Source organism: Oryctolagus cuniculus, chromosome 12 (genome assembly GCF_051225735.1).
Source record: "Oryctolagus cuniculus isolate XC-2025 breed Fujian yellow rabbit chromosome 12, ASM5122573v1, whole genome shotgun sequence".
Classification (NCBI taxonomy): Eukaryota; Metazoa; Chordata; class Mammalia; order Lagomorpha; family Leporidae; genus Oryctolagus; species Oryctolagus cuniculus.
In genome coordinates this window covers 25257441-25272706 of record NC_142878.1, presented here as the reverse complement: position 1 = coordinate 25272706, position 15266 = coordinate 25257441, and the positions used below count along the sequence as shown (strand labels likewise).

The 15266-nt window shown below is 51.2% G+C and overlaps 1 protein-coding gene and 1 long non-coding RNA gene across 4 annotated transcripts in view; one reads left to right on the top strand and one right to left on the bottom strand.

The window, feature by feature from the left end:
• PYGL (glycogen phosphorylase L) overlaps nt 1–5953 on the bottom strand; it is a 38562-nt gene extending 32609 nt beyond the window's left edge. Inside the window, exons 1-2 of one of the 2 annotated variants that reach the window (XM_002718303.6) lie at nt 5670–5953; nt 1193–1294 (exon numbers count right to left, since the gene is read on the bottom strand). In XM_002718303.6, the coding sequence (XP_002718349.1) occupies nt 1193–1294; nt 5670–5912 (345 nt within the window). In that variant the 5' untranslated portion in view covers nt 5913–5953. The remainder of the gene's footprint in view (nt 1–1192; nt 1295–5669) is intronic. The other variant, XM_089309719.1, reaches the window with a different exon arrangement.
• A 776-nt stretch (nt 5954–6729) lies between these two features.
• On the top strand, nt 6730–8785 carry LOC138844618 (uncharacterized). 2 transcript variants are annotated; one of them, XR_011380726.2, is made up of 3 exons: nt 6730–7211; nt 7846–7952; nt 8560–8785. It is a non-coding gene; the product is annotated as an uncharacterized LOC138844618 (long non-coding RNA). The 2 variants fall into 2 exon arrangements; XR_016217864.1 differs by having other exon boundaries at nt 7789–7952.
• The last annotated feature ends 6481 nt before the right edge of the window (nt 8786–15266 follow it).

Sequence of the window (15266 nt, the reverse complement as noted above, 5' to 3'; positions counted from 1 at the left end):
TCCTCCCACCTGGTGATGTGCTATGCCAGGGGAGGTGTCTGATTCTCAGCAGGTATTAGGAGACCCAAGAAAAGGGAAGTGCTTGGGAGCTGCAATGGGTCTTCTTCAGGAAATATGCAACACACACACAGGACGCCAGCCCCTGGGGGCGCCCAGCTGGCCACAGAGCGGACAGTCTTGTGTGAAGGGAAAGACAGTGCAGACAGCTTGTCCTTGCAAAGGCAAATTCTTCCTTGCCACAGCACCTCCAAAAAAAGGTTAAGGACTATTTGCTTCTGCTACGGAGACGCCGGAAGCTCAGAGCAGAAACAGCAGAGTGTATTCCCAGAAACAAACGAGCACTTTAGGCTTTCGATCTCAGGCACCTCCTGTAAGGCGGAGTGCGTTTCCACCTCATGAAGCGACAGAGACGTGTGACAAGGTGATTGTCAACGCTGACCATGTGCACAGACCGCCTTGATACATGAGTAACTGTCAAACCTCGATCATCTCTTAAACACCAGACAGTGGCCCAAAGTGAACCTTGTGATTCTGGTGGCACACCCCAAAGTGCTCGTGGACTTTAAAAGCCTGTTCAGGGGTTGGCGCTGCAGGCAGCTGGTTAAAGCCCTGGCCTGAAGCACCGGCATCCCATATGAGCGCCGGTTCTAGTCCTGGCTGCTCCTCTTCCAATCCAGCTCTCTGCTATGGCCTGGGAAAGCAGTAAAAGATGGCCCAAGTCCTTGGGCCCCTGCACCCATGTGGGAGACCTGGAAGAAGCTCCTGGCTCCTGGCTTCGGTTAGGCGCAGCTCCAGCTGTTGAAGCCATCTGAGGAGTGAACCAGCAGATGGAAGACCTCTCTGTCTCTACCTCTCTCTGTAACTGTCTTTCAAATAAAAATCTTTTTTTAAAAAAAGGCCTGTTCAGATCCTGATTTCTAGGATGGAATCTGTAATTTGTTGGAAACTGCTATCAAAGACTTCAATTATAAGATAAAATTCTCATGAGTCATAATCAGTTCACTAACTTCTCTTTTTGGTCGAATCTTCAACGGCAGGTATCCATACAGTGATGGGTATTTCTAATCGTTTGTCGTAGCCTTGTCTGTAGACGGCAATTTTTCACTTTTCTTCCATGTTCCATGTGTCCAAGGTTCCTAAAGTGAATTGGCAGCTTAAAAGGAGAGGGTGAGAGGACTGTGGGGACAACTACCTGGTAGATGGCCTCATCACAGGCATTCTGCAGGCCGAGGTTGATCATGGTGTTCTGCAATGTTCGGCCCATGTAAAACTCCAGGGAGAGGTAATAAACCCTCTGAAATAAAGGAACGAGAGGTCAGGTTTCCCCTGGGGGCAGCCTCAGCTGGCAGTATCCACATCCAAGGCGGTAGGTGGGCAGTGCGGCGCAGCATGTGGCACTGCTGAGCTGGAGTCCTGGCTCTCTCGCTTCCAAGCCAGGTTCCTGTTAACGCGCCTGGGAGGCAGTGGTGCTGGCCCAAGTGCTTGCATTTCTGCCACTCACATGGGTGACCAGGATGGAGTCCTGTTCTCCTGGCTTCAGCCTGGCCCAGTCCTGGCTGTTACAGGCATCTGGGGAGCGTACCAGCAGACAGAAGCTATCTTTCTCTTTGGCTCTCTCTCTCTCTGTTTCCCTTTCCCTATCACTTGGCCTTACAAACAAACAAACAAATAAGTCTTTAAAAAAAAAAAAAACAACTCTCAAGGTCCTTTCAGGCCACCAATAGGAACCAACCAAGCAAGACAAGCAAGATTACTGTAACACAGAGTGGGAGAAACTCCTACAGATGTCAGCACAGAGTAAAAGCACTATTAGCATCTGGTTTTCAGGAAACCATTTTATATGCTATTTTTGGCAAAAGACTTCAGTATATTTTTAGTCTCAATGAGGAAAAATAAAGCAAACTCACCCAACTAACTGCATTCAATAGCTTGTGGCTTCTCCCCCTTCTATTAGGCTCAGGAAGTCAGACTGCCATAGCTTTTGAATCATTCATAAAATATTTCTAGGTGCTTCTATAAGGGTGAGGGTCAGGTGCAGTGGCTGGGACCACATCACATCCTCCAAGAAACAGGAGGATTCACTCCCTTCTACTCTATGGCTAGAAAATATTGCGCTGCGACTGATGAATAGAAGTAAATTTACAATTAATTTTAGAATTGAAATTATTCTAGACAGGCTACGAGGGGAGATAGTTCCTTCTAAGAAAGCCCACCTACGTGTGTTAGTGGTTGTGCCTGATGAAAGCAGAAACGTCTCTGTTGACTTGGAAACTGTTTGTGTTTGACCTGGTAAAAGCCAGGTACATTTTATCAGCGTTAAAATCGAGAGGAGCAAAGATCAGACTTGCCTAAAACTTTTTTATCTGGATACAAGCAGAGTTGACTCACAAGATCAGTGAGTAACTTCACCCCCTTTGACAATATCTCCTCTCTGTATCTGTGCCCCTTTTTCTTCTCTGCCACACACAAAACAACCGGAGTCCGCAGGTGCACCGACATCAAACCTTCTCAAATTTTAGGGACTCTCTCATTTCCGTAAGAACCTAAGACAAAGAGATTTGGCCAACCTGAAAACGTCAAAAGTGTATGCTTTTTGTAGTATTTGCCATATTGGTTACATACATAAAGGATACTTTATAATGTTTGTGGAAAAAAAGAGAATAAAAAATAAGCTTATTTTGGTGCAAAAATGTTTGACATTTATGCACCTTTTTTTTTTTTTTTTTGCATTTTTCTTGAACTTCTGCAAGACCCCTCAGAGACGGACAACATGGCAGTATTTGAAAGTGTCAGTTTAGGAATGCTGTTCTTCCCCACCGTCATCTGATGGAAGAACTGCATTCCGTCTTCACAGGGAGACAGTCACCAGTCACGCACAGTGCGGCATGCAACCCTGCTTTCCAAGGCAGCCCGTTTCCTGCAAGCTGCCTCCCTGTGCTCCCTTCTGCGGTTAGGGCCTCCCCAGCCAAGCAGATGCCTTTGTGAGACTGGGAAAAGCCAGCTTTCCTGGCGCAGACAGAAGGCAAACGGGGGCAGGGCTCCACAGACACCACAGCTGGGGCTCAGGTACACGAAGACACTGCCATCGCAGGAAACAGTATCTCCGCCACAAGCACCCGCTTGCGTAACGGCACAGTTTTCTCATCCTTCCTTGTTTCTACTTCCACTGGCTCTAGAATACAAGCATGATGTTTTGCCTTTTTAATGAACTACGGAGAGGTTATTTATAACTATAACATCTGTCTAACACCTGACATTGTGAGGGCATCATCCGGGAATAATGGCTGAATCTGTATTCCATGTCTTTGCTTCTCTTTTAGTGATTTCAAATTAGCATGGACTTCAGACATTTTAAGACAAAAAGTAAATGAGAGAGCACCTCCTTAAGTGATACTCTTTATGAGTACAGGGGCTTAAGGTGACTTTCTATTTTCTCATAAATATATTTTGGGGGAGGAAGAACTCATACTTGGGAACACACGACACCTTGAGAGAGGCCGGCGCCCCGGCTCACTAGGCTAATCCTCCGCCTTGCGGCGCCGGCACACCGGGTTCTAGTCCCGGTCAGGGTGCCGGATTCTGTCCCGGTTGCCCCTCTTCCAGGCCAGCTCTCTGCTGTGGCCCAGGAGTGCAGTGGAGGATGGCCCAAGTGCTTGGGCCCTGCACCCCATGGGAGACCAGGATAAGTACCTGGCTCCTGCCATCGGATCAGCGCGGTACGCCGGCCGCAGCACGCTGGCCACGGCGGCCATTGGAGGGTGAACCAACGGCAAAGGAAGACCTTTCTCTCTGTCTCTCTCTCTCACTGTCCACTCTGCCTGTCAAAAAAAAAAAAAAAAAAAAAAAAAGACCCTGAGACATAGAACTCTCAGTTAATGACCTCCAAAAGTTTATTGTGATGCCTAGTACTAAAGTATTTGAGCGTCTCCACTATGCCTTATAAATTACATACATGTGTTATTATGACAGATATTTTATGTTTATTATGCAAAATGTTAACTTTTTCAAAAGGCTTGTAGAGAAAAACTGAGGCAGAAACAATAACTAACGATTCTAAATTATGCCTTATTTTACTCCCAGTATTAATCAGAGGACCTGGGAGGATCTGGGGAGGTGTATGCAAGAGGTGGCAAGAATAAAACTGAGATGGGCAGGACAGGGGCCACTTGCAGGGAGCCATACGGTGGGAGGGGGCACTCACTGCAAGTGAGGGGTACAGTGCAGACAGCCCAGACGTGGGGACTGGTTCTGCAGGGGAGCACGGAGGCGCAGGGGGTGATGGGAAGGGAGGGTCTCCTGGATAGGAAGGTTTATGCCCACAGAAGGAAAGACTACGAGGCACAGCTGGGCACAGGGCGAGGATCCCTGTAGGAAGCTTAAGTGCACTCCAATGCACAGAATGAGATTACCAACTCACATGCCCTCTGGGGCCAGCAAAAACCAGAAATGCGTCATGGAGGTTACAGAAAGGAAGCTTCCTGGGCTGAGGACTGGAGTGTGGTAAGCCCTGCCTGAAGGCATGGAAAATGAAATGGCAGAGAGGTGTCTGGCTCGCTGAATACAATGTGTCTGCTGGTCACAGCTGGCTCCTGCTGCAGGCTCTACCTGGGAGCTAGGTAACCACTTAGCATCGCTGCAGGGGGCCAGGCTGGCAGGAAGTGAGGATGGAGGGCAGTGGGGATTTGAAGGCAAACTTCAGAAACCCACAGGAATATGGCAATCCACTGAATGGGGCACACAGAAGGAAGTCAAACTGAGAACCGTTTTGCGTCTGAGTGACTGTCATGAAAGTTAGGCACACAGAAGACAAGGCGAAAGGGGAAGAACAATGACTTGAGGTTTTAACAATGTTTGTTTCTTTATTTGAAGGCTGAAAGGGAGGAGAGAGAGAGAGAGAGAGGACACTATCTCTTCCATCTGCCGGTTCACTACCCTAATGCCTGCAACAGCCAAGGCTGGGCCAGACTGAAGCCAGCAGCCAGGAACTACACGTGGGCCTCCTACAGGGGTGGCAGGACAGCAAATACCAGGACCACCATTTGTTGCCTCCTGGGGTGCACATTAGCAGGACGCTGGATGGGAAAGAGAGGCGGGACTTGATCCCCCACAATCTGCTGTGCCACAGTGCCCCTCCCCTACTTGAGTTCTTCACGTGTTGAGGAAACATCAGAAGACTTAGGTGTGTTCCCTGAGCACTTGGCCATGCAGGAATGGAGTGTGAAAAAGAGCTCCGGCTGGAAGTGCACCATGGGGACCATGTACACAGTTCCCAGACACTGGGGGTCGGGTGGGCTGGGAGGGAGGCATGGACGCATGGGCTGGCTGTACCATGCTTTCTGAGGGCAGGAAGCACCAGGACAGAGTCTATCTTTCCTCCTTCCACTCGGCCTCCCACCTGCCCGGTCCAGGTTTCTCAAGCTCGCCACAGGTGGACGTGGGCCCCGCGTCGCCCTTCCCCGCCAGCCCTCGTCTCCATCCCCGGGCTCCCTAGACGGCCCAGGAACCCCCCTGTACTCCCCCAGGAGTCCGCTCAGGGCTTCGGAACAGGGTCGGGCAGGGCCCACGCCCCCTCTCCGCCCCACACTTAGGCAGCCCTCAGGAGAAGCCTGGGTGTCGCCTGCTCCCCCAGCTGCGATCGGGGGTGCTCGCGGAGCGCGGGGCGGCCCTACCTTGGGGCACTTGTCGTAGTAGTGCTGCTGCGTGCGGATCCAGCGGCCCACCAGGTGGTCTCGCACGGTGTGGGCCAGCGCGAAGAAGTAATCGCGGGGCGTGGCCACGTTGCGGTCCTTGACCAGCGTGAAATGCAGGTGCCGGTTGAAGCCCTTCTTGAGCTCGGCCACGTTCTCCACGCCCACGATGCCGCGGATGCTGATCTGCCGCCGCCTCTCCTGGTCGCTCAGCGGCTTGGCCATGGCTGCGGCCCGGGCAGACGCGACGGCGCGGGACGGGAACCGGCCAGCCGCGCTCGCGGCCGCTTTAGAGGCGCACCCAGGGCTCGGACCCGCCTCCCCGGCACCGCCCCCGTCTCCGCCCCGGGCCGGGCGCGGGATCTGCGGGCTCCGGGAGGGCGGCTTCGGGCCCGCCTGCTCCCTGCGCTGGGTGTGCGGAGGCCCGCGTGGGACAGCGAGGGGCGCAGACGCGGGCCCCCTGAAGGCTGCGTGCGGTGCAGCGGCCGCGGCCGCCTCCCGCCCGCCCCCGAGGGTCAGCGCGCACCGACTGGGGCTGCCCCACCCCCTGGCCTGGCCTTGGCGTCGCCCCTTCTTGGAGCCTTGGACGCCAACGTGTCGTCCGCTCCCCCCCCCCCCCCCCCCGCCAGGACTGTTTGGGTTTCTGGATCCCTGGCCGCAAGCCCGCCGGGTCCAAAGCGCCGTGCGGCTGCTCCGCAGGGCTGGGATCCTGGCCACCAGGGAGGCGCGAGCTGGGGATTTTACCCCAGGCCCTAGGTGTGAATGAAGTTTTAACCAAAGGCGGTGCGGGGAGGAAGTAGAGGTCTCTGTGTGTGCCAAGCGAAGGCGGTACTCCTGTGCCGGCTGCCTGTTTGGTCCCCAGGGCCACTGACCCCTGCGCCTGCACCTCCCGCTTCCGTGGGGTCTGTGTGTATGTGCACCTGGGCCTGTTAGTGTGTGTGTGTGTGTGTGTGTATACTCCTTGACCTGTTAGTGTGTGTGTGTGTGTGTGTGTGTGTACTCCTTGGCCTGTTAGGGTGTGTGTGTGTGTGTACTCCTTGGCCTGTTACAGCATATGTGTGTGTGTGCAACTGGGCCTGTTGTGTGTGTGTACTCCTTGGCCTGCTAGGGTGTGTGTGTGTGTATACCTTGGCAAAGGCAAACACACTGCCTGCTAGATTGTCAGAGGTTTTTAAAGCAAAGCTGGATATTTTGAGTTGATGCCTAGGTAGGGGGCGGGATTATTCGATCCAGACCAAATGAAAACGTTCGAATCGCCCAGGGCTGGCACGATTTCCAGATCCTTGTCCTGCCAGCCGGGTGGCGCCTGAGGCAATACCTGCACTACCCAGTGACCTGCGCTGGCTCGCATCTACAGCAGAGTGAAGCTGAGGGCTTGATGGGAGGGGAGCAGAAGTGCCCTACATTAGGAGGCGGAGTGGAGCCCCATCCAATGATGTCATTTCAACCATCAGTGAGGCCTGTGAGGGGAAAAGCCCGGGTGGGCAGAAAGAGAAGGTCCTTTGACAGCTTGCATAATAAAATGTGTGTTTCTTCATCTGCTTTGGACCCCCCCCCCCCCAGGATGGAGTCCTTCACGCCTCGGTGTGAAATAGTTGGATCCGCTCTACCAGCTGCATGGGACACAGGGTGGAGAGGGGGACAGGACGGGAGGGTGAGAGGCTCAGAGGAGCTTAGTCCCAAGGAGACTCTGAGCAGCAGAAGGCAGGAGGAAGCCAGGCCGCTTGGATGGCTGGGGAATTAGGGCGGACACAGAACAAGGGAGACACTGAGTGCCAAGAATTAGTGCTGCTTAGGACGTTTCAGACAGGGGGATCCTGGGGGCCTGCTGACGAGGGTGGAGGACGCTCTTGTCGGAAACCCAGGGTGCTGAGCTAATGCCTGTGCTGGTGTCTTGGTCCGGGACCCAGGCAGACAGCTTGCACTTCTGAGCTGGACATCTCTGTAATGGGAAATACAGAACCAGAGAATGGGGGCCAGGCCCTTGAACCCCACGTGAAGAGGAACCCAATCTTCCGGGGTGGTTTAGGGGTTCTCCACACTCAGTCTTAAAGGACAACCTAGCTCTTGGCCAGTTACTCCCTTCTTACTTCTCTTTCAGTCTTTCAGAAAAGTCTTCAGTATGACTGTGAATTAGTTCCTCTATATTCTTCAACAGAACCTGGGCCCGGTGTTAGCATCCAACGGGAATTTACAACATTGTGTCCTCTTCTGTGAGCGATACTTTCCCGGTTTATGTCCTGATGGAGTCTCTGCTTTTAAAATGTGAGTATTTGGCGCCGTGATTAAGGTGCTGCTTAGAATCCCTGCGCCCCATGTTGGCGAGGCCGGGTCTGAGTGCCAGCTCTGCTCCTGATTCCAGCCTCCTGTTAGTGTCACCCTGCTCAGCAGCAGGTGAAGGCTAAAGTGCTTGGACTCCTGCCACCCCTAGGGGGAACTCAGATGGGGTTTCCAGCTCTTGGCTTCAGCCTGGCCCAGTCCTGGTTGTTGCAGGCATTTTGGGGAGTGAACCAGTGGCTGGGAGAACTGTCTCTCTCTACGTTTCAGATAAAAATAATGAAAATTTAAATTTGGGGTAAAGTGCATTTGTTTAAAGAAAAGCCATAGTGTGGGTGGTCCATGGGTGTGGCAAAGAACTGTAGCACAGCTTGCAACTGAAGCTGTAGAAACAAGGAATGGGATGGTCTCGCTGGTTCCTTCGTGGTCAGAGAGGTGCTAATTCTGTGCCGGTCTGGGACACTGAGCTTTTGAGATGTTAACACTACTTTTTTCTGGGCCAGTGCTGTGGCATAGTGGGTAAAGTGGCTGCCTGCAGTGCTGGCATCCCATATAGGCAATGGTTAGAGTCCTGGCTGCTCCAATTCTGTTCCAGCTTCCTGCTAATGCGCCTTGGAAAGCAGTAGAAGATGGCCCAAGTCCTTGGGCCCCTGTACCCACATGGGAGACCCAGAAGAAGCTCCTGGCTCTTGGCTTTGGGCTGACCCAGCTCTGGCTGTTGCAGCCATTTGGGGAGTGAACCAGTGAATGGAGGATCTTTCTATCTGCCCCCCCCCTCCATAACTCTGCCTTTCAAATAATAAATAAATAAATATTTAAAAATACTGACTTTTCTTTAGTGTCTTCCTAAGTAGAAATGCCAGATACTTTGGGGCCTGGAGAAAGCACCAGATTTCAGTTGTTCCCATGTTCACATTGGCATTGCCAGTGACGACCTGTGTTGTTGCAGTTGATTTCTCCACAATGTTGCAGTGGATTCATTTCTGAGAGGAGGAGCGTGGTGGAGGCAAGAGGCGTGGAGTCACCACAAAGACCCCGGGAGTTGGGTGAAAGTGGGCTTGAGGCAAGCAGCCCGCAGACTCGTTTATTTCAGTTAGTACAACAGCTTATATAGTCAAGACCAGCCAATCCGGTCAAGGGGCAGTCTATGCCCCAACCAATCACAGCCTGTTGCCAGGCAGTTTCCAAAGCCATCCAATCACAGCCTGTTGCCAGGCAGGCTCTTGTTGCCAGGCAGTTTCTGAAACCATCCAATCACGGCCTGCAGTCAGTCATGCTCTGTTGTCATATTGTTTCCTCTTGTCATGTGGTTTCTGAAGCCATCCAATCACTGCCTGTTGCCAGGCAGTTTCTGTTGTCAGCGGCCATCTTGGCATGACCTTTTCACCTCAGTGGCCATCTTGGCATGAACTTTTCACGTCATTAATGTGGTAATTAATGAGGTGAAAAGGTCATATCAAGATGGCCACTGACAACAGAAACTGCCTGGCAACAGGCTGTGATTGGATGGCTTTGGAAACTGCCTGGCAACAGGCTGTGATTGGTTGGGGCATAGACCGCCCCTTGACCGGATTGGCTGGTCTTGACTATATAAGCTGTTGTACTACTGAAACAAACGAGTCTGCGGGCTGCTTGCCTCAAGCCCACTTTCACCCAACTCCCGGGGTCTGTGTGGTGACTCTGCGCCTCTTGCCCCTACCACGCTCCTCCTCTCAGAAATGAATCCACTGCAACATTGTGGAGAAATCAACTGCAACACTGTGTGATCCTGGCTTCTCCTCCGCTGCTCCTTGTGGTTACTGTAAGAAGCCAGCATTTGTGAGTAGCTGGACAAACTGTCCAGGCCTCACTGGACATAAGAACTGGCCCATGTTGGGAAACCATGGGCATGCATGGGAGACAACCATGAGCATGCATGTAAGTTTGGGTCTTCAAGAACCTAAGGCAGGATTCAACAGGCAAAGGATTGGACAGGGAGAGGGAGCCAGGTGAGCCTGGGACAGCCCCGCACTGTGATACAAGGCTGAGCCAGAGAGAGGCCACCTCCCAGGCTGTGTTCTAGTCCCAGGCCACTGGTCCTGGAGGGAGTCCGCTCCCAGAGGTACGTGAGGGCTCTGATAAATCCCTTTAGGGAGCAAAGCCATCTGCTCCCTGGCTCACTTTCGCTCCCTGCAGCTGGTGGTCTGCCTGTTCCATTCTGGTGACCACCAAGAGAAGGTGTTCAAGTGTTCAATGAAGACAGGTGAGTAGCCACTGCGTCTCACAGAAGGGCGTGTTGCTGTGGCCTGCCACTTTCGGATCCACCAAAACCACAATCAGCATTAGCCAAGGGCGCCGGCTGGGCTCTTCCTGTGGGTTTCCTCAGTTTGTCCTCTCACCAGCCCTGCGAGGCAAGTGGTATTTTTCTTCCCATTTTACAGACAAGGAAACTGAGGCTTGGGGAAGTGAAGGAGCTCACTCAAGATCACTTCCCAAGGAAGTTGTGGCGAAGGTTTTCAAATGCTTGAACGTGCTTTTCTTTGCCTTGAAATAGGATTTGGGATCTGTACTGTAATGTAAATTTTGACGGTATCTCAGCAAGGCTACTTAGTGGGTGTGGCCTTTTGAGCTACTTCTCATCTCTTCTGAACTCAGCGAAATGCCATAGTTCTACAGTGGCCCCGTAAACAGGTCCCTTGTACCCTGGATTGGATGGCACGAAGGAGCTTAGTGCCCAGGGAGTGAATTTCAGGTACACATCTCTGGATGCACCTGTCCACCCAGGTTGCTCCCTGGAGCCTGCTGTTCCAAGTGTTTAGAACGATGGCCTAGAGCCTGGGTTCATTATCCTACGGGGTGCCCCTGGCATCCACAGACAGTGCAGCTGACCTCCCTGCTGTCTCTGAAGTCAGCCGTGGCCCTGGCTTGTTACCTGGGCATGTCTGGCTTGTCCTGGAGTAGGCGGGTGTCCCTCCCACCTCCCGGCCCTGTCACATTCGGTCTGCTCGTGACTGCAGCAGGGAGGCGTGTTAGCCGTGGTCTAGCAGGAGTTTCTGAGAAGCCAGCTGCAGGTCTCCCTCTGTCCCTCAGATCCTCGTGTCTACACGGAAAATGTTGACAGTGGGTGAGCGCTCAGAGCTTCGAGTCCAACTTCTGCAAACTAAGGGTAATCTCCATCTTTCTCTCTCTAAAGTGACTAAGCTCTAGGAAGATGCCCGTGTGGAAGTGTGAGGAAGTATCAGAAGCCTTAATAAGATGGAAACTTCAGGGCTGGCGTTGTGGCACAGCGGCCTGTGATGCCAGTGTCCTCCCATGTGGGTGCCAGTTCGAGTCCCGGCTCCACCTCCGATCCATCTGCCTGCTAACGGGCCTGGGAAATCAGTAGAAGATGGCCCAAGTGCTTGGGCCCCTGCACCCATGTGGGAGACCCAGAAAGAAGCTCCTGACTCATGGCTCCTGGCTTTGGATTGGCCCAGCTCTGGCCATTGTGGCCACTGTGGGGGTGAACCAGTGGATGGAGGATCTTCTCCCCTACCCGTGTGGCTCTACTTTTCAAATAAATAAATAAATCTTAAAAAAAATCCATGAGCTATTAACCTAAGTCTTTGGGGACTAAACCTTTAATACAGGGCCTTTGGGGGCCACTCAAACTACTATTGAAACCATAGTAGCACTTGGACACACACAGGAGAATACTTAAAAAAGTTTATGGAAAATGGAAATGGAAGAATGTATATATTTAATTTACTGCCCATCTGAGCTTATACACTATTCATATTTGTTACTGCCTGCTATTATTACTCATGCAATAAGACCGAGGTATCAGAAAGGGCTTTCAACCTTGTACAGGAATGAGTGCGATGAATTTGGGGAAATTTTGCAAGGAGCTATGAGCAGCTCTTGACTGAGGAAGTGAGAAGTGTACTAAGATAGGATTTCATCAGATGATCATGATGCAACCTGCAAAAGGGTCAGCCTCCTTGCTACCTTGTCTGAAGGCCTTTGTCAAAGCAAACTCTCCATAAGCACACACAAGACCTGCCCTTTGTACGTGATCGATTCACGGCAGGCACTCGGCATACAGAACATATAGGCCCCCCTACAAATATTACTGGCTTTGGAATTTTGTTCCCTTGATGGGGTAAACCTAAGGCATCACATCCCCAGGTTCTCAAATGCCAGATACTTTAACTTCTCAGAGTTGTTCAATTGTCCTCAAAGTTTGAACCATGAAGTACTCAGAGACTGAAGGGTGACGTTTGGTAGCTTGAAACATACACAAATGTGGAGGGAAAATTGCTTCTTTTTCATTTAACATTTTCAAGAATGGAGCCTGGGAATTGGGATAATGTATGAAAAGCTGATTTCTTATGCAAATGATGAGCTTCTATTGGTATTTCTTATGGTCTTAGATTATAGTTTATTGAGCATAGTTTTATATGATGTAATCTTGCTCTGATTTTCAAATTCAATGTTGCTGATATATCAGGAAAACATTTGTTAAATACCCAATGTGAGTCCAGTATTGTGCAGGGCAGTTGGGAAACATCAGTGAAGCAAATCAGCTGAAGGGTGGGGAGGGCCTTTGGTCTCCTAGCAACCCTCCCTCTCTTCCTGCTTCCTTCTCCTTGTACACTCAGGTATGAGGGAACTTCAGAAAGTTCACGCAGAAGAGAAACACAAGCTAAGTTTACTTTGGTGCAAACATTTTTGAATTCCATGCATTTGAGAGAGTCTTTAAAAAGTTCACAGAACACATATTATGAAAAAAAGTTATGCATGGATTTCAGATTCTTTTTGCATGACAACCAACTTATCTGTGGCCAGTGTCCTGGCCTAGTGGGTTAAGCCACTGCTTGCCATGCCAGCATCCCATCCGGGAGCACCAGTTTGAGTCTTGGTTGCTCTACTTCCAATAAAGCTTCCTGCTAATATGCCTGAACGCAAGAAATGATGGCTCAAGTGTCTGGACCCCTGCCACCTATGTGGGACACCTGGATGGAATTGTAGGCTCCTGGTTTTGGCCTGGTCCAATCCAGGCCATTGTGGCCATTTAGAGGGTAAATCAGTAGATGGAAGATCTCTCTCTCTCCCTCTCTCTCTCTCTCTCTCTCTCTCATCTCTGTCTCTGTCTCTCCTTCTCTCTCTGTCACTTTGCCTTTCAAATAAAAATCTTAAAAACCTTGCTAACTAATTTATGTTCATTAAATTAAAAAAAAACCTTGCTAACTTATCTTTAAAATTCCATTTTCCATGAACGTTTTGAAGCACTTTACAAGTCCATATACTTACGCGGGAGTCATTTTGTAGCCTGACTTGGGTTTCACAGCCCTGACTACAGGACTGCTCTATCTATGGTCATGATCCAAGTGGGAGGAGGATCTGAATTTCTAGTGAATTCAAAACATCAACAAAACCATCCTTAACGAGCATCCACTGTATACAAGGCTCTGTGCTCACACCAATGGTACAAGAAGGCAGCCCATGGGCTCTGCCTACCAAGGACTTCTCAGCCAGGCTGAGGCACCAGCTCACATGAAAACACAAGGCAGACAATCAGACCCTGTGAAAGGCAAAACCCAGCAGCCCAGACCCAAAGCTAGAGCTCAAAGAGAACAGACGTTTCTCCGGGGCCCCGGAAGTTCTGTTCTGTTCTCCACCCTCACGACCGAGAATTCCTCAGTCCTTGTATCCAAATACACTTCAAGGAGAGGATGAAAAGACCACGTTTCACCCCACTGGGATTTTTCATGAAACATGGTTTCATTCATTGAGGAAGATTCAGTGTGTGAGCTGCAGGGACACACTTTCACCAGCAGGGGGCGCACTTTATATTTGAACGTGACTTCACTGGCCAGCGACTGAGCTGAGCAGGATGTGACCACAATTTTCATCAGGGCCTTTTCTCTTTGTTCCAGATCTTTATGCTCCAAAACACCCTGAAAAAAAAAAAAAGGCCCATACTCCGAAGAAGGTAAATAAAAATTGAGTATTTTCATCACTCTAGCCAGAGCCTAAAGTAGATGGCGCGTCCTCACTTTCAAAATCTTAGATGGAAATCTATTGAAATGGAATGAAATAATTTATTCTGATACGGAGCACAGGAAAATATTTTTAAATTAAAAAAGTTAAAAGCATGGGATTTCAACGCCTTCATGCCAGATTTAGGAAACGCTCAAAACCGGATGCACTATTTGGGTTCCCCAGGGACCACTGGGGTTCCCAGGGCTGGAGAAGCAGAGACCTAGGCTGGGACCCAGCACAGGGCTTCCCGGCTGCCTGGGCACCTCTGCAGCTGCTGAGACAGGCCCGAGTGAAGTCACCTTGTTCAGGGCAGAGGGAGCACCTGTGGAACACGGCAGGTTGCATCCGTGTTGGATTCAGACATGACAGCTGGGGTGAGTGGCTGTGACCGGCCAAGTGACTTCCTGGTGAGCACACACCCCGCGGGCAGATGGAACCTGGTGATTGGTTGCACCCAGGAAGGCGTCTCCAACTGTCAGAGGGGAGTGGACCTCTGATTGGGGCATCCTGGCAGGTTCTTGATTCTGTTCCCTGGCCCAACTGCCAAGAAGCTTGTGTCCCTTGGGGACATGGAGGGCCATCGGGAAGCACTGGAAGAAGTTTCTCTCTGAGCTTTGTAAGATGCAGCCAGACCTGAAAGGCGCTGTTGTACTTTGCAGCAGGTGCAGGGGAACCATTCTCCCTGTGTCCCCTGCACGGCTCTGAGGAAGACCTGGATGAACCCTGGCACTCAGCAGTCACGGCACGACTAGCAGGACTGGGAGCACGTGGAGCCTCCGTTTGGGGACTCCCAGAAATCTAGGCCATGGAATGCCCAGGTGGGAGGTTTGGAAAGGCAAGAAAGCGCAAGAACTGGCGACCATGTGTGTGGGAGCCAAAGAAATGTCCTCTGACTCAGCCGCATGAGTGGAGAAAAAGGCAGGCAAAAAGCATGCATGTCACACGTCACGCAAGTTATACACGGTGATCTATGCCATATGTCATACACATATGGTTCTCGGAGTTGTCAAACATGTCCTAGAGAACTGTAATAATTCTTCTCTCATCCAAAAGTTCCATCTGGGGGAGGGGGCATCATACAAAAGTTCATGGAGAATGGAATTAAGGTCAGTTTGAGGGGCAGGCGTCTGGCCCAGCAGTTAAAACGCTGGTTAGGAATCCTGCGTTCCACGCTGAGGACCAGGTTCCATGCCAGGCTCTGACCCCGCCGTCCTGCTCAGGCAGACCTGGGAAACAGCAGGGATGGCTCAGGCAGCCGGGTCCTGGCCACCCACACGGGAGGCCCACATGAATTCTCAG